This window comes from Plecotus auritus (genome assembly GCF_963455305.1).
Source record: "Plecotus auritus genome assembly, chromosome: 7".
In the NCBI taxonomy this organism is placed as follows: domain Eukaryota; kingdom Metazoa; phylum Chordata; class Mammalia; order Chiroptera; family Vespertilionidae; genus Plecotus; species Plecotus auritus.
The window spans coordinates 41,020,228-41,046,210 of record NC_137774.1 but is presented as its reverse complement, the minus strand read 5'-3'; the positions used below and the strand labels follow the sequence as shown (position 1 = coordinate 41,046,210).

At 38.0% G+C, this 25,983-nt stretch overlaps 1 protein-coding gene across 2 annotated transcripts in view; it reads left to right on the top strand.

Annotated features, from left to right (window-relative positions):
* UBE2G1 (ubiquitin conjugating enzyme E2 G1) overlaps positions 1-25,983 on the top strand; it is a 112,829-nt gene that overhangs the window by 66,516 nt on the left and 20,330 nt on the right. For both annotated transcript variants that reach the window (XR_013961140.1, XM_080679036.1), the window contains exon 2: positions 19,678-19,780. Coding sequence is in view for 1 of the 2 variants with exons in the window: in XM_080679036.1 (XP_080535162.1) it covers positions 19,678-19,780 (103 nt within the window). In the remaining variant the exon portion in view is untranslated. The remainder of the gene's footprint in view (positions 1-19,677; positions 19,781-25,983) is intronic.

Sequence of the window (25,983 nt, the reverse complement as noted above, 5' to 3'; positions counted from 1 at the left end):
GTAGAAAGAATGGAGTTATAATATGAACACTACTTACAAATTTTAAATTAAATTGGTTGCATTTGACTGAAGAAAACAACAATCCCTAAACAATTAAGGTGCTATTGAAAACATGATAGAGATGCAGCTAGATGTTTGTTATAAGAAAAATGAATCCCTAAAACAGTCTTAAAATTGAGAGAAGAGAATTATAAAAATCTCTATATAGTTTTGTGACTTTCTTCTCCCCCCCACCCCCTACCTAACTTTTCAAAATCAGTTTTTTCCTGATTGTTAAGTTTGCCCTAGAGCAGTGGTTGGCAAACTGCGGCTCGCGAGCCACATGCGGCTCTTTGGCCCCTTGAGTATGGCTGTTCCACAAAATACCACGGCCTGAGCAAGTCTGTTTTGAAGAAGTGGTGTTAGAAGAAGTTTAAGTTTTAAAAATTTGGCTCTCAAAAGAAATTTCAATCGATGTACTGTTGATATTTGGCTCTGTTGACTAATGAGTTTGCCGACCACTGCCCTGGAGAATTCATTGCAGTTGTCCTAAATAGTGTGGGTGACTCAAAAAAATTAACATCTGCTAAGATCTATTTCTATCTTAACTTCTTTCTGGCTTTCTATAGATGCCCTGGAATGTCACTTGGGGTGGGTTTTTGTTTTTAGTTTTTAACCTATATCCTTTTCATCTCATTTGGCTTTTTGCCTCTCATAAGAGAAACAGAAAAGTGATACCTTTGTTTTATTATTTTAATTTTATTTTTGTCCATCACCATTTATCCCCTCTATGCCCTCTTCTGCCTTTACCCTCCACCCTCCACCATCCTCCTTCACCTCCCACAATCACCACACTATCTCTTTTGGCAGAACCCTTTGACTTATTGATAACACTATAACTGTTGGCAGTTCTCAGGCCTTTTAATACTTAGCTTTCCTATGGTTTGGGACTCCCTTTCTTCTTTAATTCCAGTTTGAAAAACCCCACCATCTCATTTTTCTGGCTTGCATTAGATATTCATTCACTCATTCTTATGGCCAAACGGTCTGGGGACCTTGTTTGGCCACTCCTGCTAGAAACAAATAGTTGGGTTTGATGTTGGGATGGGTAGTATTTCCCAAAAAAGTATTTGAAGTATGGCTTGTTCTCGAGATTCTAAAGAACGCTGTATTCTTTTCCTTTCATAGTCTGTAGTTTGACGAGCAATTTTAAAGGAAGAAAATGGACAGCTACGATTTATGTACTCTAAGATGGAGAATCTTTTGCAAATACAATACCTCTCATCTGTCTTGTAAATACTACCATGTGTTTTACTATATTTTACTGATCTGGCAAATGAGACAAAAAAGAGAGAGAGAGAGAGAGAGAGAGAGAGAGAGAGAGAGAGAGAGAGAGAGAGAGAGAGAGAGACTTGTTTAAGAGAGAGTTGGCAATCAAACCCAGGTCTGACTGAGCTCTGTGCTCAAAACTATGTCCCAAATTTTCTATTGTACAATTAAATTCAGAATTCCCCCCCAAAAATGTCTATCAAAGTTGTTTCTGAAAAATAAATGAGATCACCAAGTAGATTGAAGTTTACATAAAACTATATAGTGGAGTGTCAAGCATAACAATTTCTGTATTGTGAGGGATTCCTGCTATAGCATATCTTGGCAGATATGTATGATGATGCTACTGTATTTAATTTAACCGTAAGCAACAACATATTTAGGACGTAATGTTGAAGAACCCCTAGATCTAAGTGTTTGCAGAAAGGTAAGCAAGGTAAAATATTGCAGGCAGCAGACCTTCCTTTAGTGTTATTTTAGGAATGTGGTCCTCAATTCTGCCAAGCAAATCTTTTCTGAAACATATTGGCAAAATCTCTGCAAGATATGATCTCTGACATGTTTTTCTTGTCTGCTCCATATTCTGTATGTTTTTGAAGTATGGTATAAGAAACTCATCAGGGTTGAAAATGATTGAGATTAGGAAATTAGCTCTAGCCCTAGTGCATTGCATGATATTAAAAAAATTCAAATTTTAAGCAAACTTTTAAAGCTTGTAAGAAACCTATAAAAATGATTAAATTTATGTATCTTAAAATCTATAGAAGAAATACAAGTAAACCTTTTGCAAGTATTTGCTGATATATTACTTTTTTCAATATTAATTAATTAATGGAAGCTTGCTGGAAAGGAATGTTTTCCCAGTTAATTTTGGTGACTGGGTTTGTGGTGATTTATATGTTTTACAGTAATATGGCAATTTATTCCTCTAATAATAAGGCTAAAATTATTTTGACAAACCATCTCAATACTTAAGAGTAATTAGATAGTTTCTGGACAAAAGGTTCTATCTGTGATTTCAAAATGAAGCTGGTGTAAAATGGTCACTTTATAGAAAATGCACCTTAGAGCCAGCTGTGTGTTACCTAAATAAACTTGACAGGAATGCACATTCCCTGGAGCAGGAGACTACAGACACCCAGACACAAAGGAAAATCAGTGCTAGGCTATAAATACCAGTTTGTATTTGGCTTTGTAGCTGTTAGACTTGGTCTTGGCAAAGTATATTTATAGTGTTCAAGTAGCTTATTTCCTTAATAGTCAAGTATAAAATGACAGTTTTTGGGTCTTTGTATGCTGTTATTTTGACACTTGTGTTTTTGCTGAGGCTCCTTGAATGTTTATTTTCATGTTATTGACCAAATAATTTTTAAAAATATGTTTTTACTGATTTTTAGAGAGAGGATGGGGGAGAGAAACACCAACGTGAGAGAGAAACATTGTTCGGTTGCCTCCCACAGGCACCCCAACTAGGGATCAAATACACATCCTGACCAGGAATCAAACTGGGACCTTTCCATGCACTAGGCGATGCTCAACCAACTGAGCCACATTGGCCAGGGCAGCAAAATATTTTAAGACATTATTTTTGACTACATTAAATTTTTTAGTATTGCTTTTTAAACTCTTACTGAGAAAAGTTTTAGAATTAATAATACTCCTAGCCCTTGTGGTTTTGAAGTATATCACAAACATCACAATCATTTATCTATAAATATTTCAGCATCTCTAAATATTTCTGTCTCTTAAAAATAGGGGTAAAAACAACATTACCATTATCACACTTTAAAATAATTAACAGTATTTCAATATTATTAATATTATCTTAATATCTGGTCAGTATTAAATTTTCACTTGTGGCCTGGCCGGTGTTGCTTAGTGGTTAAGCGCCAACCTATGAACCCCAGGAGGTTGAAGTTCGATTCCTGGTCAGGGCAGACACATGCCTGGGTTGTGGACTCCATCTCTAGTAGGCGTCGTGCAGGGGGCAGCCAATCGATTCTCTCTCATCATTGATGTTTCTCTCTCTCTCCCTTCCTCTCAAGAAATGAATAAAATATATATATTTAAAAAAACAAAAACATTTTCACTTGTGTCATACATTTTTAAAAAATTGAATTCAGACCTAACTGGTTTGGCTCAGCGGACAGAGCGTCAGCCTGCAGACTCAAGGGTCCCCGGTTCGATTCTGGTCAAGGGCACGTACCTTGGTTGTGGGCACATCCCCAGTAGCGGGTGTGCAGGAGGCAGCTGATCAATGTTTCTCTCTCATCGATGTTTCTAACTCTCTATCCCTCTTCCTTCCTCTCTGTAAAAAATCAATAAAATATATTTTTAAAAAAATTGAGTTCAGTTATCTCTTTTTGTTCCCCTTGCAAGTGTATTTACTGAAGATTCCAGTCCTAGCCCTTTAGAATTTTCCACAATGTATATTTTGCTAATTGTCTCGCAGAGTTGTCCTTAAACGTATTTTTCTGTCTGTATTTTCTGTAAATTGGTAATTGTATCTAGGGGCTTGAACAGGTTCAGGTTTGTGAGTCAGATGAGATCTCCTTATAAGTGATGGTTTGTTTATCAGGAGACAATGTCTGGTTGTCTTTCTTTTTAAAATGTCTAGATGAAAATTACAAAATGGCAATGTTGTAAATATTTTTTATTTTTAAGTGGACTATTTCTAAAGAGAGATACCTCATTTGATCACATGGTGGTTATTATATGATTACTTAGAAATATAATTTGTATAAAAATGTTTATTCTTAATGCTTTTTAAAAATTGGTTTTCAAAATAACAAAATGGCTTACTAGCATCCCATAATGGTGACCAATTAGTTTTTTTTTTTTATATCACTGTTTATAAATCCATTAATGTGTTAATCCATTGTGGTTATTAACTATTGATACTTAAGCTTTCCCATATTTGGCTAGTGGAGCCTCTTCAAGTTGGCTGAATTCTTTTATCAAGACCATGGTATTATTTGATGGCTTGCTTTTTTATTTGATGTGTAAGAGATAAGCTTAGAGCATTTTCTGTCTCAGATCTGTAATCAGCCATTTCTCTGAAGAGCCCTCATCCCTTTGAGGGTTAATCATGTTTGGAGACCATACTCATTGCTAAATGGTTGGTAATTTTTTTCTATACTTTTTCAGTGGACAGAGTTTAGAATTTTTATATTTTATTTTTTAACATGTTTTTATTGATTTCAGAGAGGAAGGGAGAGGGGGAGAGAGAGAGAGAGAAATATCAATGATGAGAGAGAATCATTGATTGGCTGCCTCTTGCATGCCCCCCATTGGGGACTAAGCCCACAACCCGGGCATGTGCCCTTGACTGGAATTGAACCCGGGACACTTTCAGTCTGCAGGCGGACGCTTTATCCAGTGGGCCAAACCAGCCAGGGTGAGATTAGAATTTTTAAATCTGTGTCATGAATTTGTACTGATACTTCCAGTTCAAATTCAGGACTATAGAGTTTTTTCTATTCATATATTCTCCTCACTCTCTTTTAGTCTTAACCTTGAATAATGATTCTATCATAGCAAGTCAGTCATGCATTTTATTTCATTACTTATACCTATCTAAATCATTCTTCTCAAGGACATTTCCTGTGCTTGGTTTCCTTTTTATTCATGGTTTGTAGAGCACTCTGGCCCACAGTATTTCTAGATTCACAGAATGCATATATAACTCATTTAACAATCCTGTGACACTCCATGATTTACTGAGTTTTAAGAAGTATAACATACACACAGGAAAGTGCATAAATATTATGTACAGCCCTATCTGGTTTGGCTCAGTGGATAGAGTGTTGGCCTTTGGGCCCGGCTTTGATTCCTGTCAAAGGCACATGCCTCAGTTGCAGGCTCAATCTCCCGCCCTGGTCAGGGCGTGTGCGGGAGGCAACAAATCAATGTCTCTCTCTCACATCTATGTTTCTCTATCTCTTTCTGCCTCCCTTCCACTCTCTCTAAAAAGCAATGGAAAAATATCCATGGGTGAGGATTAACAACAACAACAAAATATTATGTACAGCATGGCTAAGATAACTATTCTCATTCCCCTTTCCAAAAGAAAAGAGAAAAAAAGATTTTGAATAATGCTTTAGAACTTTACAGTTTTGTTTATCATTCATGATTTGTGGGAAACGGCTCTTTCTAGGTCTTTCCAACTCTAATTGTGTGTCCAGTTAGAATTAACAAAAGATGTTATCTTCATCTTTGTCACATTCAAAACTTTTCAGCAATACCTTAGGACAGTGGTCGGCAAACTGCGGCTCGCGAGCCACATGCGGCTCTTTGGCCCTTGAGTGTGGCTCTTCCACAAAATACCACGTGTGGGCGCGCACGTACAGTGCCATTGAAACTTCGTGGCCCATGCGCAGAAGTCGGTTTTCGGCTCTCAAAAGAAATTTCAATCGTTGTACTGTTGATATTTGGCTCTGTTGACTAATTAGTTTGCCGACCACTGCCTTAGGAAATACAAGTAGAAACCCAGCATAGGCACTTCTTCGTTCAAATATTTGCCTTAAGCAGGCTAAGTTCTTGTGTTTATAAGCTATTTCCATTTTCTCCCCATGTGTTTGTACCCTTTGCACGTTTCCCTCTTCTTTTGATTTATAGGAACTCTATTTGCATTAGGAATATTAGACTTTTTTAAAAATATATTTTATTGATATTTCACAGAGAGGAAGGGAGAGGGATAGAGAGCTAGAAACATGGACGAGAGAGAAACATCGATCAGCTGCCTCCTGCACACCTCCCACTGAGGATGTGCCCACAACCAAGGTACATGCCCTTGACCAGAATCGAACCCGGGACCTTTCAGTCCGCAGGCCGACGCTCTGTCCACTGAGCCAAACTGGTTTCGGCAGGAATATTAGACTTTTACCAACTGTGTTGTAAATGTTCTCCCCAGCCTGTCACTTGTGTTTAAATCTTATTGCTGTACTGAATTTAAAATATTTTGTATAATCTGACTTGGAGTTCTGTGTTCTGCTTTGGAAGGCCACCTTTACCCAAAATTATGTAAAAAAAAAAATTTCCTGTATTTTAGTTAAGTTTTATTTTACTTTTTTTTATATGTGTAATCCATTGAGGTATCAACATTTAAAAGCAGGTAGGATATTTAAACATCTTTTTGGCCTTTTCCATTAAAAAACCTGCTTGAATTTCATCTACGTTTGGCTACTACACTTTTCCACCCACAAACTTCTAGAAAAAGTTTCCACTCATGTTTTTCTACTGTGCCTTCTTTTAGTCAACTCAGTGTTGCCTGTATGGCCTCTGCTTCATCATTGCACTGAAACTATTTAGGCATAAGCCAGCCTTTGGTCTTCTGTTTACTGAGCCTAAAGGGCTGAATTTAGACCCCTCCTTCCTGAGCAGTATGTATTTATCATTGTTGGTAACTTTCTCCTTGAAATGCATCTTCTTTGGCTTCTTTGATACAGCTTTTTCCTGGTTTCCTTCTTATTTCTAAGTTTTATCCCCTAGATCACTTTAGTAGCTTCTTCTTTTTTATCTCCCAGATATTGGTATTCTCTAGAATTCTTTCAGGTAGATCCTTTATGGTTTATGCTTAATGCTCATCCTTTGGTGATGTTGTCAATCGTATGACTTCAGTTATCAACAGTGTTTTGATATAACCCCCAAATCACTATCTCTAACTCAGACTTTATATATATTGATTTCAGAGAAGGGAGAGGGAGAGAGAGATAGAAACATCAGTGATGAAAGAGGATCATTTTTTAAAAAATAAATCTTTATTCAGATTATTACAATTGTTTCTCCTTTTCCCCCCCATAGCTCCCCTCCACCCGGTTCCCACCCCACCTTCTGCCCTTACCTCCCCCCCACCACTGTCCGCATCCATAGGTGTATGATTTTTGTCCAGTCTCTTCCTGAACCCCCCATACCCTTTTCCCCCTGAGAATTATCAGTCCACTCCCTCTCTGTGCCCCTGATTCCATTATATTCACCAGATTATTCTGTTCCTCAGGTTTTTAATTCACTTGATTTTTAGGTTCACTTGTTGATAGATATGTATTTGTTGTTCATAATTTTTATCTTTACTTTTTTCTTCTTCCTCTTCTTTAAGAATACCTTTCAGCATTTCATATAATACTGGTTTGGTGGTGATGAACTCCTTTAGCTTTCTTATCTGTGAAGCTCTGTATCTGCCCTTCAATTCTGAATGATAGCTTTGCTGGGTAGAGTAATCTTGGTTGTAGGTTCTTGCTATTCATCACTTTGAATATTTCTTGCCACTCCCGTCTGGCCTGCATAGTTTCTGTTGAGAAATCAGCTGACAGTCATATGGGTGCTCCCTTGTAGGTAACTAACTGTTTTTCTCTTGCTGCTTTTAATATTCTCTCTTTGTCTTTTGCTCTTGGCATTTTAATTATGATGTGTCTTGGTGTGGTCCTCTTTGGATTCCTTTTGTTTGGGGTTCTGTGCGCTTCCTGGACTTGTAAGTCTATTTCTTTCACCAGGTGGGGGAAGTTTTCGGTCATTATTTCTTCAAATAGGTTTTCAGTATCTTGCTCTCTCTCTTCTTCTGGCACCCCCATAATTCTGATGTTGGTACGCTTGAAGTTGTCCCAGAGTCTTCTTACACTATCTTCAACTTTTTGGATTTTTTTTTGCTTTTTGCTTTTTCGGTTGAGTGTTTTTTGCTTCTTTGTATTTCAATTCTTTGACTTGATTCTTGTGTTCCTCTAGTCTGTTTTTGGGTCTCTGTATAATATTTTTATTTCAGTCAGTGTATGTTTAATTTCTAGTTGGTCCTTTTTCATATCTTCGAGGGTCTCGTTATATTTATCGGCCTTTTCTAGGATATTCTTGAAAAGCCTTATAACCGTGGTTTTGAATTCTATATCCAGTCGTTTGTTTTCCTCCATTTCTTTCATTTGTGATCTGTTTCTTTGACGCCGCATTTTCACTGCTTCCCTGAGTTGGTAGGGTAAATTTGTGTGCTAGGTTTCCTATGGCCCAGTGGGTAGGCCTCCCCAGTTAACCTGAGGTGGACACTCTTGGTGCACCCCTTTGTGGACTGTGTGTACAGCCTTGTTGTAATGAAGTCTTGATTGTTGTTGGTATCACTGGGAGGAATTGACCTCCAGGCCAGTTGGCTGTAAGGATCAGCTGTGTCTACGCTGGGAGAAGTTCGGTGCTGGAGACAGCCTTATAGGATTAGACTTGCCAAATTGCAATAACCTCTGTGCTCAGCTTGGATGGGGTGGAGTCTCAGTCTTGGCTTCCTGTCAGCCTTGCCCTTGCGCGCACATGCGCGCCTTCAGAGCTCTGCCTTACCCTGCTCCCGAGTCTCCGCCCGAGAGTCCAGATTCCCCCCACAAGAGCGTGGGTCCCCAGGGGCTCTCCTGGAACCGGGGTTCAGTGCAGTCAGAACTGGGGCCCAGTGCAGTCAGGAGCCTCCGACTCCCTTCCACTAGGGAAAGCCTGTGGCAACCTCCGCAGCCTTTGTGCGCACTGGCACGTGCGCGTCTTCAGACCTCTGCCTTCCCCGGCTCCCGAGTCTCCGCCCGAGAGTCCAGACTTCCCCCGTAAGAGCGTGGGTCCCCAGAGGCTCGCCCGGAACTGGGGTTCAGTGCAGTCAGAACTGAGGTTCAGTGCGGTCGGGGGCTTCCTTCCCCCTTCCGCCAGAGAAAGTCAGCCAGGCTCTCAGCCGCCCTTCCTCTCTGCGCGCACGAAGACCCTTTGCCGTACCTCCAATTCTCTGTGAGCTTTTCTCTTTCCTTCTAGTTGTAGAATTTTCACTCAGCCAACTTTCCTGTGGTTCTGGATGGTGTCCGTTCTGTCTTTTAGTTGTAGTTTTGAAATTGTTGTACGAGGCAGCAGTTTAGGTGCTTACCTATGCTGCCATCTTGGTTTCTCGAAAGAGGATCATTGATGGCTGCCTCCTGCATGCCCCCAGTGGCGATTGAGCCTGCAACCCAGGCATGTGCCCTTGACTGGAATCGAACCTGAGATGCTCTTCAGTCCCCAGGCCGACGCTCTGTCCACTGAGCCAAACCGGCTAGGGCTAACTCAGACTTTTTATATTTGTATTTATGCCCCATGGGCATTTAAAACAAAACCTATCATCATTTCTTCCCCTCATCTCTCAAATCAGCACATCTTCATATATTTCTCACTTCAGAGAATGAACAGATTTATACCCTATTGCTCCGTATAGAAACCTGTTTGTCATTTTAAAATTTGAGTTGGAATTCAAATAACATACAATTAGCCATTTTATTTAAAAAAATATTTTATTGAATTTATTGGTTAAGAAAATTATATAGGTTTCAGATGTACAAAATCTACAATACCTCATCTGTATATTGTATAGTGTGTTCACCACTCAAGTCTCTTTCCATCACTATTAATTAACCCCCCTTTGCCCTATATTACCTCCATACACCCCCCTTTTCCTCTGGTAATCACCATACTGTTGTCTGTGTCTGAGTTTTTTCCTTTGTTTAATTCCTTCACCCCCGCCCTCCCAGCCATCCAGTCCCCTTCCTCTCTGACAGCTGTCTGAATCTATGAATCTGATAGCTGTCTGAATCTCTGTATCTATGAATCTATTTCTATTTTGTTCATTAAAATTTTAAGAATTTGAAGGGGCCCAGCCAGCATGACTCAGTGGTTGAGCATCAACCTATGAACCAGGAGGTCATGGTTCGATTCTGGTCAGGGCATGTGCCAGGGTTGCGGGCTTGATCTCCAGTAGGGGGTGTGAGGCAGCCAATCAATGATTCTCTCTCATCATTGATGTTTCTCTCTCCCTCTCCCTCTCCCTCCTCTCTGAAATCAATAAAAAAATAGTTATTTTTTAAAATGAAGAAAAAAAATTTGAGGGGAAGTAAAAGTGCTTAATAGTTGAAATGGTCCTGCACATTTTCTCAGCCACTCTGCTCTTAACAAATTTAATTAAAGCCAGACCTTCAGAATCAACTTTACTGATTTTCTTCCCAACAACCTGGTTTATTAATGCTCTTGTGTCCTTGTCACTCATATATATCGTGTCTGGAATGTGGGTTGGAATGAACCACAGTTTCAGAACTTTTCTGGTGATAGACCTTTTTATGATTTTAAATATATTTTATTTGTATCTTTACTACAATTTTTAACATGAAAAAGCAAATGGATATTTGATAGGAAATATCTTCCTAATGTCTTGTTTGTTAATTGCTCTTATAATAAGTAAAAATTCAGTTTTTTCAATGGTAGACATCACCAAGATTTTGATCATTTAAATGGAGATAAAGTAGATATAATCAAACTTGATCTAATGATAAAAATAGTATTTTTCCTTTACTTAAAAAAAATACTCGGGTATATCTTAGGTTCCATGAGGTAAGAAGAGTTTCCAGAGAATTTATGCAAAGTAAATCACTTACATCTGGACAATTAGACAACTTCAACACAGGGAACTCAATGTGAGAATATTTTTCTGCTCATTCCATGTATTACACACTTTCAGAAAATAGTTAGAAATAAAATTCCTCTAAGATTTATAGCTACTGTTAGCTACTGAGTACCAAACTCTTTGCTGTAAATGCTTTATAAACAAGACCAAATTTATCCTTACATAAGCCCTGGAAGATAGATATCATCCCATTATACTGGTAAAGAAAATAAGCCTCAGAAAGTTTTAATAACCTTGCTCAAGATCACTTTGACACCTAAAATCAAAGTAGCCAGTGACTGAGGTCTGAACTTAGCCCCATGTTACTCGAGACCCTTGGTCATCATCATCTGATTTTAGAGACTTTGACCAAAGATTAAAGGCAAACCAATCATCGATTAACCTTGAACACTGCTCACTATCTCTCCCTGGACTCTGATTTTTTTTCTTTTGTTTTCACTTCAATAGCATCTGTAATAATTTAGAAATCCCTATATATTTAAAGACGAAGTTAAGGGTTATAAAATGTGTTTTGTCTACATGTATACTATATGAGAGAGAAAGAAATATGCCTTTCTAGTACAATCAGTCAATGATATAGTGCTGGGCATAAAAATTTTTAAAATTCTGCTTATCTCATTATTTACAGAATTGATACATTTTTTTTAATGAGGCTACTTTTAAATGATGTGGTGATTTGAATCCAAGATAAGTGATGTGGTGATTTGATATAATTTTCTTTCATTACTCCAAGTTTTGTTAATCCTCACTGGCAGATATTTTTTCCCATTGATTTTTAGAGAGAGTGGGAGGGAGGGACTGGGAGAAGGAGAGAGAAGGAGGGAGAGAAACATTGATGTGAGAGAGACACATTGATTGGTTGCCTTTCACATGCAGGGGCGGGATTGAACCTGTGACTCTTCCGTGTGCAAGCCGACATTTTTTTTTTTTAAATATATTTTATTGATTTTTTACAGAGAGGAAGGGAGAGGGATAGAGAGCCAGAAACATCGATGAGAGAGAAACATCGATCAGCTGCCTCCTGCACACCCCCCACCGGGGATGTGCCCGCAACCAAGGCACATGCCCTTGACCGGAATCGAACCCGGGACCCTTCAGTCCGCAGGCTGATGCTCTATCCACTGAGCCAAACCGGTTTTGGCTGCAAGCCGACATTTTTAACATTGAGCCACACCAGCCAGGGCGCCCTCAGTCTTTGATTTAAGAATTATAGCCTTGCTCTGAAAACGAGGCATTTTTCAGTGACTCATTAAAATGATCATGAACTTGATTCCACCTCTTTTTGTAGTACTACTCATGTCCTTCAGCCTTTTTAAAGAACATCATATAAGCATTTAATGATGCTAATATTAACAAGCATATAAATTGTATAATAATCCTAAATAACTTATATAAACTAATACATTGATGGTCACTCTAAGGAAACATAAATCAATACAGCCTGCAAGAGATTGGAATTCCAAAAAGCAAAACCTTCTACATTTCACAAATGAAAAATTAAGGGGTGGGGAAGGTGAAAAAAGTATTGCCCCCATATCCAATATGTAAGAACTGTTATCTGTCCAAGAAAATGATGGGTTATTTCTCCCCTAATGGTCAATTTTACTGAAAGTTTGTCCCTTCAGTATACGTATGTGATCCTTAAAAAGACCTGAAACTATTTTTCAGGTTAGTTAAGTATCAGAAAACCTAGAGCAGCCCTGCTGAGTGCATCATTATCTGCCATTGCAGAGTGAGAGCTACAATTTTGTAACTCAGTGATGCAGGGTCTTAATCTTTGCAATGACTGTATTGGCATCTAGTTATTACTAAAAAAAGTTTACCAGAGTCATAACTTTGACCATTGGCAATTTGCTCTTGTTAAAAGAAATCTTCGTTTCCAACAGCTTTCTGGAGCTGGTTAAAACACACATTATACATGCACCCTTATTTATAATACACACACACACACACACACACACACACACACACACACGATGGGTACTTATGCATATGAAATAAGGTCTCAAGTTATATGAGTGCAATATATCCTTCTTTCAATTTTATTCCCTTTTGCTATTCTTCCAGTTATGACACCAGCCTGGTATATCAGCTACATTACTGAATATTCACTGAAGCACAAATGCAAAATACAAAACTGATAAGAGAAATGTAGATTTTAAATAAAGGACAGAAAGGGAAGCTTTTCCAATGGTTAATAGAAATGTTAAGATTCTTTACTTGGCTCTTTTCATTGAATTTACTTCTTCCTACTGTAAAATTTAATTAAAAATGTAAAGGAATTTTATTGCCAAGAAAGGTTTTATAGAAATTGCTTGCAAAATACCTTTCTTAATTTCCTTTACACACATTTCAGTGTGTCACATATTTTTAAAAATAAGGGAAAAATACAATGAACACTACAAGTATAAGCATAGATATATCTATGTTTCCATTTGGGAGTGGGGGGAGGCAAAATTAGGTCATTCTGAGTCATCCAAAGGACCATTGAATTCATTTATTAATGCAGTTCAATAACATTTAGTCATGTGATTAGTAATTGAAAGTATTTATGCCATACCATATAATTCACCTTACAAGCACTTCCCTTAAATTTCTTGAAATGTCTTTGTAGTAAAAATTGTTTTTACACAAGAATGGTGTGCATGCAGATATACTACACAGTAATACCAAGGTAACCTTGGTTCCTCAAACAAAACAAAATTTTAATGTTCCATCTAAAAAAATCTAAATTTTAAAAGACTTAAAAAGTTGGACTTAAAAACTAACAGAAAATAAAACCTTTATGTTAATGTGAAAAGCTCCTTAATATTCTCTGTAGGAATTGAGCCTAGGGAGGCCAGGACAATCTGACCATTGGCAACGAGAAGCACTTCACAAATTTCCAGGGGGAAAAAAGGTGGGGGGCGGTGAGGAGCTTAATCTGTAACACAAACTCAGAGTTGTCTACTGATTCAATTAGCCATTTTAAAGTATATATTTCAGTGGTGTTTAGTGTATTCACAATGTGCAACCACTATTTATTTTTAGTTTCAAAACTTTTCATCATCCTATAACACCCCCCCCCCCCCCTCCATGCCTATTAAGTAATCACATCCCATTACCTCCTTGCCCATCCACTGGTAACCTCTATTCTGCTTTCTGTCTCTGTGGATTTGCCTTTTCTGGGTATATCAAAGGAGTCATACAATATGTGACCTTAGTGTCTGGTTTCTTTCACTTAGCCTGATTTTTTTGAGATTCGTTTAAGTTGTAACATGTATCAGAACTTCCTTTTTATGGCTGATAATATTCCATTATGTGTATATGCCATAATTTGTTTATTCATTTGTTGATGGATATTTGGATTGTTTCCACCTTTTTACTCTTATAAGCAATGCTGCTATATAAACATTTGTGTGCAACTTCCTATGTGAACAGATGTTTCCATTTCTCTTGGGTATATATCTAGGAGTGGAATTGCTGTATTACATTGGAACTCTATATTTAACTTTTTGAGGAATTGTGTGTGATTTTTAACCCCTCACAGTCACGAAGCTTGGTTGGTTATTCTGTCTCCTAAATATCCCCGTTTTTCATCATTATTAACCACTACCATATACTAAAGGTACACTTTCCAGGATTACTTTACTAGGTTCCTTTTTGTTTTCTTTGTCATCACCATGACCTTATTCTGTGTCATCTTTCACATACTGCAAACTTGGTTTTTGGAAATGCAAATCTTACGAGGTTACCTCATTGTTTTAAAAACAAAACACAAACACAGAGGCTCATCATCATAGTCCTCAGGATATAAAGTCTAAACTTGTATGTCTTACAAAGGCTCTTTGCTGTCCAGTTCCTTCTGTGTAGTTTCAACTTAATGCATCTCATTTGTTCTATCCATATACTGATGCCCATATTTCAATTTTTGTATATGTTCTAACTCTAGCAACTCCCTTACCCAAATCCTTTGTCTTATTTCAGATGTTTCCTCTCTTTTTTAGAAGCCCTTTCTGTCTCTTCATGATTATAATGTGCCCTTCTTTTGTGCTCTCCACATTTCTGTACTAATGTTGAAGAGTTTACACACATTGTGGGAATCAGGAGCTGATAGTTAAGTGCCAGGTGATGTACTAGTAGTGCAGACAAAAAGTATAATTAATAGGAATTAAGAAGTCAAAAGAAAATTATTTGGTAAGTTACTTAAGGAAGGCCTCATGGAGGAAGGTGTTACTTGAACTGGACTTTGAAGGAAGCATTCATGAAGGTATGGTAATGATCTGCAACTATAGGTAAATTAAACCTGTTGAATATCCATGGATCTAGACGTATGAGGACTCATGGTAGAGGGCAAAAGCTATGTCAAACTCGTGGCATTCGAGTTTGACGTGCTTGTACATTCTTCAACATTGCTTTTGTGTTAACTTACATGACATAAGCAGTAGATACAATTACTATGGAAGAAAAGCACGGAAAGAATATGCAAAAGATTTTAAGAACTTATGGTGTATTGACAAAAGTGAGATGCAATGATATACTTTATGGGAAGTGTAAGAAAATCATTAAGGGCAATTTTATTTTATTTTATTTTATTTTATTTATTTTATTTTATTTTATTTTATTTTATTTTATTTTATTTTATTTTATTTTATTTTATTTTATTTTATTTTATTTTATTTTATTTTATTTTATTTTATTTTATTTTATTTTATTTTATTTTATTTTATTTTATATTTTATTTTATTTTATTTTATTTTATTTTATTTTATTTTATTTTATTTTATTTTATTTTATTTTATTTTATTTTATTTTATTTTATTTTATTTTATTTTTTTTATTTTTTTTATTTTATTTTATTTTATTTTATTTTATTTTATTTTATTTTTTTTATTTTATTTTATTTTATTTTATTTTATTTTATTTTATTTTATTTTATTTTATTTTATTTTATTTTATTATTTTATTTTATTTTATTTTATTTTATTTTATTTACCATATATGCTCATTTCAGTGCTTACCCAACTACATTTATAAAAATCCACGAAACTTCAATTACTGCAGACAGAAACTACAGTAACTAGGCGATTTCTAGATAAATTATAGAATCTTCCACAAGACTCTTGTATAGTGTTGGATAAAAGGTCTGTGTTTATCTAGAAAAAGATTGGAAATGAGATAACTCCATTTTGCAGTTGTCTGTGCTCTATCCTGTCTCTCAACTGACAGTAAAAGTGGGACTTTCAGCTAGCTCTTTGCTTAGTTAGCATTCGGTAAATGTTTGCATGCATAAACAAAATAAGATTAAAATGTAATTCTTATGTTTCCATTTTCAGTATCTTTTTTATGTGTTATAATAGCTAGCTACTTAAAGGTACAAATGCATTTTCTCCTGTGTGTGTGTGTGTGTGTGTGTGTGTGTGTGTGTGTGTGTTTAACTACAGTACTGATTTAAAACTATTTATAAAAGTCTACTTTGCCTGTTAGGTGAGAATATTAGAATTATAAAAAATCTCCCCTTAAATTTTGAGAACAGAAGCCATTCATGTTTAAATATAAATAAACTTGCCCTTTTGGCTCTGTGTTTCACTGGCGTTTTTGGGATGTTAAATTTTAGTTGAAATAACACCACCTCTGATTCCTCAAAACAGTATTTTCTTCTCCATTACCAGCATATTTTGTTCAGTCTTTTATAGCCTTTGAGTTGTAGTACACTTAGTTTTATCATTAGACTGAGCTCCTTGAAGAAGATGGCAGGAATTTTGAGAATTACAAATCTGTTCCAAGTTCTGAGCTGCTATCCTCTTACGTGGGCTTTGTCTCCACTTCCCAATTTCAGCCTGTCAGTGCTCCCTGTCTGAGCTTACCAGTTGGAGATACATATACTAGGTGTAGCAGTTAATAATGCGGACTTTTTTCAATAGATGGAGTTACACATATGTTGATATATGCGATTTGATATGTACGCTATTTTGTATTGACAACGAGCTTCAAAACTTCATATATCAAATTTTCTGAAGGTGTTAACATCATAGGTATTTTCATGTTTAAAAATGTCGAATGTCGTGCCTAAAAAAGAGCATTTGCAGGAAGTTTTAATTCATTATTTTGAAGAAAAGTGCTGCTGACTACTTCGGGAAGCTTATGATGAACATGCTCCATCTCAAGATACTTGTGAATGCTGGTTTAAACGCTTTAAAAAGTGATGATTTCGACGTGTAAAACAAAGAATGTCCAGGTCAACCAAAAAAGTTTGAAGACCAACAATTACAAGCATTATTGGATGAAGATGCGTGTCAAACTCAAAAACAACTTGCAGAAAGATTAAACGTTGCTCAGCAAACAATTTCCAATCATTTATAAGCAATGGGAAAGATTTTAAAGGAAGGAAAATGGGTGCCACATCAACTGAACGAAAGACAAATGGAAAACCAAAAAATCATCAGTAAAATGTTGCTTCAATGGCACGAAAGAGAGTCTTTTTTGCATCCAATTGTGACTGGTGATGAAAAGTGGATTTATTTTGAGAATCCCAAACACACAAAATCATGGGTTGATCCAGGTCAACCATCAACATCGACTGCAAAGCCAAATCGCTTTGGAAAGAAGACAATGCTCTGAGTTTGGTGGGATCAGGAAGGTGTGGTGTATTAGGAGCTTCTAAAACCAGGTGAAACTGTCAATACTGATCGCTACCGACAACAAATAATCAAATTGAACCACGCTTTGATTGTGAAACCACCAGAATGTGCCAGAAGACATGGTAAAGTAATTTTGATTCATGATGACGCACCATCACACACTTCAAAACCAGTTAAAGACACGTTGAAAGATCTTGCCTGGGAAGTATTAACCCACCCGCCATATCCACCAGACCTTGCTCCTTTAGATTACCACTTGTTCCGATCGATGGTACACGCACTTTCCGAAGAGCACTTCAAACATACACAGAAGTGGAAAGTTGGGTCTCTGAATGGTTTGCCTCAAAACAAGAAAAGTTCTATTGGGATAGTATCTACAAATTACCTATAAAGATGGGGGAAATGTGTACCTAGCAATGGACATTACTTTGAATAAAGCACTTTTGATGTTTCTCTTGAAATTATTGTGTTTTCTTTGATTACAAAATCTGCATTATTAACTGAAATACCTAGTACATAATTTTATATACTATCATGATTGTGGTGATACCTTCAAAGGTGTGTCTATTGATATGTATCAAATTATGTAATTTAAATATGTGTAGTTCACAGAATGCAAATTATACCTCATTAAAGCTGTTAAAAATTTTCTTACATGATGCCTAACATCAATAGGTCATTACTTGACTAAGCCCTATGTCTCCAGGAACAGTTGAGAATTTCACTCCTCATTTGTTCTTCTAAGATCCCCTGTTGGCCTGTGTCCCCGATCCTCACTAGTCTTTTGCCCTTGATCTTGTCCCCAGTCTCCATCATTCTCCATTAATGCCAGAGCCACTCTTTCTGGAAGGGAAAAACTTCATAGTTATAAGCTACAGGTATTTTTTTTTTTTTTTAATCTTCACCCAAGGATATTTTTCCCATTGATATTCAGAGAAAGAGTGGAAGGAAGGTGGTGAGAGGGGAGAGAGAGAGAGACATTGATGTGAGACACATCAATTGGTTCCTTCTGCACGGTCCCCTCTTGGGACCAGGGATCAAACCTGCAGCCCAGGTTCATGCCTTTGGGAATTGAACCAGAGACCCTTCAGTCCACAGGCTGATGCACTAACCATTGAGCTGAGCCATGCTGGCCAGGGCCGGGTATTATTCTTTTTAAAAATTTATTTAATATTTTTATTGATTTCAGGGTGGAAGGGAGAGGGATAGAAGAATCAATGATGAGAGGGAATCATTGATCGGCTGCTTCCTGTATGCCTCCTACTGGGGATTGAGCCCACAACCCGGGGATGTGCCCTGACCGGGAATCTAACCATTACCCCTCCTGATTCCTAGGTCGACGCTCAACCACTGAGCCACATTGGCTGGGCTGGGAATTATTCTTAAGCCACTCCTATGTGCTGGAAGCTGTGGCCAGCAGAGGGATTAACACACACAAGCAGGGTACATTTGAGCCTCTGCTTTCTCCAAGCTCAGAGCCTGATGGGCCACACATGAACATCCACTGTAGGTGTATATTCCCCAGCATTACAGAGGAGTTGACAAATAGATATGTAGGTATTAGTATTAAGTGAAGGTTGGTCAAGCTCGGCAAATTCCAATGAAAAGGTATTAGGCACCCTGTTGGTGTTAGGCACTCTGAAAGTGCATCCTATAGACTACAGCATAAGAATTGTCAGAAGTATTGCCAAAACCGGTTTGGCTCAGTGGATAGAGCGTCGGCCTGCAGACTGAAGGGTCCCGGGTTCGATTCCGGTCAAGGGCATGTACCTTGGTTGCGGGCACATCCCCAGTGGGAGGTGTGCAGGAGGCAGCTGATCGATGTTTCTCTCTCATCGATATTTCTCTCTCATCGATGTTTCTAGCTCTCTATCCCTCTCCCTTCCTCTCTGTAAAATATCAATAAAATATATTTTAAAAAAAAAGAATTGTCAGAAGTATTGGTTTAATAATTTCCCTCTGAAACAGTTTCTGGTGAATGGGCCTGGATATCTGCATTTTAACAAACGCTCTACACCACTGTGTGTCTATACCACTGTAGAGCTACCTAGAATGGTAAGAACCTAGTTGGAAACCAGGGTAAAAGTAAGAGGGCAGTAGAAGTTGATCTTCTGGGCAGTTTGCTTTTGCTCATTTGGCTCCTTGTGTCAACAGAGTTGGAAATGTTTTGGTCATCAGGTAGCATTTTGCTAATCCAGTTATATTTATGTAATAGTTTAGAATTAATAAAGTGTATATTCAAGTTTTGTAATTTATCTGTTGAGTGAAATTTATGTGCTTTAATTTTAAAGTTTTGATCAAATTTTTCTTTCTCCACAGAACTCAACAAAAATCCAGTGGAAGGCTTTTCAGCAGGTTTAATAGATGACAATGATCTCTACCGATGGGAAGTCCTTATTATTGGTCCTCCAGATACACTTTAGTAAGTACAATGAAACTGACATCAAAGTGGAGCTCTTTTAATTAATTGAAATATAAACTATTTTGGCAAACTGAAGTGAAATTATTTTTTAAAAAGCAGATGAAATGGCTGTATTTAGTATCATTTGTATGGAATGATCTGTCTAGGGTTTTTGTATCCTGCTGAAACTATCTAAAACTTGTTGCTTTCTTAAATATATGAGTTTCAGAAATTCAGATATTCTTAATCCCTGGGATAAATTTATTACAGAGAAGCTATCTTTAAGGTGAGGTTACATATAAATAATATATTTTTTTACTTGTATTACAGAAATTGGATTGGTTTTATCAGAATAGAAAAGGATATTCTTTATTGAAATGTTTCTCCTTCCTTCCCTTGTGCTTACTGTGCCTTGCCTCCAAAGGGAATGTTATAATTTTAAAGATAAGAATTTATAATTTTTAACATTTTATCAGTTTAATGAAAGCATACTATTACTCTGGGAGATTTCATACAGAGCACAGTGTACACAAAAGTGTCTTAAGCAGTCTGGGAAGAACTTTCAAGAACATCAATTTCAGCGGTTCTCTAATTGGGTTCTCAGAGAATACTGGCTAGAACCAAGGTGTTCTCGCTCTAAAATGAACTCACAGGCCCTAACCAGTTTGGCTTAGTGGATAGAGCGTCGGCCTGCGGACTGAAGGGTCCCAGATTTGATTCCAGTCAAGGGCATGTACCTTGGTTGCGGGCACATCCCCAATAGGAGGTGTGCAAGAGGCAGCTGATCGATGTTTCTCTCTCATTGATGTTTCTAACTCTCTATCCCTCTCCCTTCCTCTCTGTAAAAAGTCAATAAAATATATATTAAAAAAATAAAAAATAAAAAATAAAATGAACTCACAGTCATCTTTTCCCAATTTGTAAATGTGACTGTTACAGTTAATCGTTTTTCATTAACCACTTACTAACTGATGTAAAAATGGACAACAGAATGTACTGCTATCAAAGAGCAATAGAAAAAGAGAGATGGAATTTCTTAAATTTATGTAATACATTTCTAGATTTGAAGGCTACAGTTTTATTTTCTGCCCCAAGTGTTTATATATAGACTAACTTAAACTTACTAATAATTAATGTTCTGTAAGAGGGGTCATGACTACCTTGTACCTGACTGGTACAAGTTCCATATTTTTATAGAAGTTGAGGTATTGGAAGAAAATGCAGTGACCTTCTCACAGACATACAACTGAGAGACAGTAGGGACAAATCTAGATCTGAGTCTCTTGGGGGACTAACTACACTTCATCACTCAGCCATGGTCCTTGATGGTACTAAGGCAAGGATTTGGATGCATCACACATTTTTTTCTGATGGTCAAGTAGTGTCCTTTTATTTTATTTATTTATCTAAATATATTTTATTGATTTTTTTTTTTTTTTTTTTTTTTCAGAGAGTAAGGGAGAGGGATAGAGAGTTAGAAACATCGATCAGCTGCCTCCTGCACACCCCCTACTGGGGATGTGCCTGCAACCAAGGTACATGCCCTTTACCAGAATCGAACCTGGGACCCTTCAGTCCACAGGCCGACACTCTATCCACTGAGCCAAACCGGTTAGGGCAACTAGTGTCATTTTAGGTGTACTAAGATGGTAACACCTTTTCACCTCAAAAAATACATGATGAAAAAGAAAACTCAGCTACTTCTCTGTAGACTGGTATGTGACATACAGCGTGTTTTGTTTTTCTTTTTTATATGTATTGTCAATCAAAATTTTTGCTGGTATATTTCCCAAAGGAATGTTTGCATTGGTAAATGTTGCAAATTTAAAGAACTCAGTTTACAATAACCACCGTGTTAGCTTGCTAGATAACAGTAGCCATCGAAAACATCCTGGATGTAGTCCCCCACAGTCTTGTTATTATTTGAAAGCTAATTTCTTTTTTTTCCTTCTTTTTCTTTTTTTAATCCTTACCCAAGGATATTTTTCCATTGATTTTTTTTTTTTTTTTTTTTTTAGAGAGTGGAAGAAAGGGGGAGAGACAGAGAAAGAGAAATATTACTGTGAGAGAGACACATTGATTGGTTGCCTTCCCGCACATGCCCTTGAACAGAATTGAACCTGGGATCCTTCAGTCCTTGGGCCAACACTCTATCCACTGAGCCTGAAACCAGCGAGGGCTGAAAGCTCATTTCTTAACCAAATTTTATACAGAAAACTATACATATAACCTGGTTTATGAGCTTGATGAAATTCAGGTCTTTTCTAGATTTTGCAATCAAAACACATTGCATGAAGGTTTATACAGCAATATTTCAGTTATAGAATCTTGTTACTCTTACAGTTAATATGAAATAATGAGAGAAATTCCAGTACAGTTAATATGAAATAATGAGAGAAATTCCTCTAAACTGATGCTTTCTATATAGAGCAGGGGTGGGGAACCTTTTTTCTACCAAGGGCCATTTGGATATTTATAACATAATTGTAGGCCATACAAAATTATCAACTTAAAAATTAGCCTGCTATATTCTGTCAAACATTTAATTTAAAGCCTTGGCAGGGCCTGACCAAATGATTTCTCGGGTCTTAATATGGCCAACATGCCGTACTTCTCCAACCCTGATATAGAGGCTTGGTTAGGCATCTAGACTTGAGCTCCATCTCTAAAGACCTCACAGAATTCTTTTCTCATGCAGTTGTCTCTGAATATTATTAGCTGGTCTATGTATTTTGTGTACTTTCAGTTTCACCAAAGAGAACCTCTTTTTAATACTTACTGTACTATACACACCATTATTTCCACCAATACAAACCTATTTCTGGCCTTCAGTATACATTGAAAAAGTGCTGGCTGTTTGATACGAAATGTGCATAGCAGAAGCATTTGTGGTAGCTCCTTTGGAGTATGGACCTACTGATGAGACTGTTGATGGCCACTTCCACACTGTCCCATCCTGATGAGAGCACTGGCAGCCTGGGCTATATAATTTGACCTCAGTGCCATGCGTATTTGAGCATCCTGTGAGTAATGAAGCCTTAATGCGGTTGACAGACATAATAATCATCCAAAATTACCTGGATCTGATTTCTTTTTATTAATGCTCTTTTTTAAAATTCATGTACTACAAGTTATAAAATTGTTTTTACCGTGAAACCCTCAAAAAAGAGGTTTAAGATACATTTAAGTTTAGGCCATCCCTTTTGGCAATGTCTTACTTCGAATGGTTGTAAAAATAAAGCATTATACTGGCATTTACACTACTTATTTATTTAGTTTTCACATTTTTTTTGAGTACTCTTACGTCAGATGGGAACATGACCTTGAATTAGTTAGCTAATAGTCACTGTTCCCCAAGAGGTTATACTTTAGTTGACAAAACAGATCATTGCATAGTCATTTAATACACTTTGGTGCTAGGTATGGTGCAGATAGGCATTGGGTATTATGAGAAGTCATTGAGAACATGGCAGGTTTTGAATGTGCCAGGAACTTTTCCCAGAGGAAAAGATGTCTAAAATGGGAAATGAAGTTAGTAACTGTATTAGTTACTAGGCTTTTTGGCTACAAGTAACAGAAATCTGATTTTAACTGGCTTAGAATACTTTGAATAATTTGTTGTCCCAACACAAAATGGTTACAGCAGTTTCGAGCATTTGAAAATATCACCCAAGGAAATAAGAGAAGGTAGTTTCTTCAGTAGACTCTGCTTCTTGTCTCATTGTCAGAATTGAGTGGCTTGCTCATTCTTTAACCAGTAACTGGCAGTATGAATGAGATTGCCACATCTGGTTTAGATTAATTATTCTTGGATGGAAGAGATTTGGGACTGTCAACAGCAAGGTAAAAATTAACTGGACAGATATTCTGGCAATAACAGTGAGTGGTAGGGTTAAATTGAAGGGAGCTAGGGATTGAGCATTTCATAGGGAGAACTGTATACATAGGGCCTAGAAGAAAGGGATGGAATAAGGATATGGAAACTGAGTAAAATGATTATAAAGAATTTTAAGAAATGAGGTTGGGTAGGGAGTTGAAGGCTAGATGAAATTTACAAATACTATTAAAGAGTTTGAATTTATCTTTTGTCCTAAGGACAAAGCCCAGCCATTGAGAAATTTTGCATCAGGAGGTACCAGTTAAATTTATATTTAAAAATGTGCATTGAATTACTAAGTATTATAATTTCGGGATTATGGGTTTTACTTTTCCTGTTTACTTGTATTTCTGCAACAACAATATGCTTTTAACAATGTTATTTAAAAAATTTGTCTATGCCCTACCGGTTTGACTCAGTAGATAGAGCGTCGGCCTGCGGACTCAAGGGTCCCAGGTTCGATTCCGGTCAAGGGCATGTACCTTGGTTGTGGGCACATCCCCAATAGGGGATGTGCAGGAGGCAGCTGATTGATGTTTCTCTCTCATTGATGTTTCTAACTCTCTATCCCTTTCCCTTCCTCTCTGTAAAAAATCAATAAAATATATATTTTTTAAAAATTGTCTATAACATAAATATGTTATAGACAAATTTTAACCTAAATATGTTACAGACAAATTTTGAGGAGTTTGAGGGCTTCTTGTGGCTGCTTGAATTAGGGAGATCAGCAGTCTTTGTTTAGAGGATAGAGAAAGAGCATATGTGCCTATGGTAGGACACTGAGAAAGCAGAGGAAATTAGCCAGGAAAGGTATAAGGAGAGGAAAGGTTTTATAGAAGTAAGCTTTCTAAAATTCTACTAAAAATCAAGAATCAAAAATCAGGTATTTAATAGTGTTTATTTACTTAACAGCAAGGAAATTATGGGTGTTCTTTTTAAAAAAGTATATATTTGTATTCATTTCAGAGAGGAAGGGAGGAGAGAGAGATAGAAACATCTGTGATGAGAGAGAACCATTGATTGACTACCTCATACACACCCTACCCTGGGGACCATGCCCCCAACCTGGGAATATGCCCTGACCAGGAATCGAACGGGCATGGTGTTCTTGTAGTTACTTTAGTGGAGTGAAGAGAGTAGGAATCATTCTGTTGTTAGAGGAGTGATTTGGAAGTGAATACATAGACCTTGAGTATAAATAACTGCCTAGGAAGAGAAACAGAGGCTGACAATGGGGGTCAGGGTGGCAGGGATATAGGGTTGAAAGTAAGTTAATGTGTCTTAGATGGTAACTAGACCTAAGTGATTAATTTACCACTTAACGATTAGATAGTTTATCATATATAATAAAAGCCTAATATGCAAATTGTCCCCTCGGGTGGTCATTCGACCGAGAGTTCAACCGCTTGCTATGATGTGCGCTGATCACCAGGGGGCGGCGCGGAACATGGCGGGTGTCAGCAATACACTGTGACCTCTCGCTGGCTACCTGGGGGCGGGGGTGACAGGGATGGAGATGCAGTGCTAGCCTCCCCTAAGCCCCTATGCAGATGCCCTGAGCACCGCTTACGAGGAGTCACTGGACCACAGGGGCTGGTCAGGCTCCTGTGGGTTCGCTCAGGAGCCAGTCTGCGAGGCTGGCCGGGAGAGAGTGCGCTGCCTGCCTGGCTTCCGTGTGGTGCCGCTGGGCCGCCCAGAGGCCCACGCTGCACCCTGTCCCATGGCATCCAGCCGCACTCACTGCATCTCCGCTGCACCCTGTCCCTTGGCGTCCAGCCGCACTCACTGCATCTCCGCTGCACCCTGTCCCATGGCGTCCAGTCGCACTCACTCCATCTCCGCTGCACCCTGTCCCATGGCGTCCAGCCGCACTCACTGCATCTCCGCTGCACCCTGTCCCATGGCGTCCAGCCGCACTCACTGCATCTCCGCTGCACCCTGTCCCATGGCGTCCAGCCGCACTCACTGCATCTCCGCTGCACCCTGTCCCATGGCGTCCAGCCGCACTCACTGCATCTCCGCTGCACCCTGTCCCATGGCATCCAGCCGTACTCACTGCATCTCTGCGTGGGGACCGTGACTCAGACGGAGAGGGCCACACGGGGGCCCGGCGCCCAGGTGCTGCCCAAGGTCCAGAGGTCAGCTGGGACCTGCCCTTCCACGCCAGACTCTCATGTTTCGATTGCCAGCCAGGCCTAGGGACCACACCAGGTCTTTAGTGTAATAATAGAAGAATAGGGTACTAAAATTTTTTAAAAGCTGGTGTGATATTTCATGGTGGCAACATTAGCCTTCATTTAGTCACTAGAGGGCAGTCCATACTCTTTACAATCTATATAATGACTGG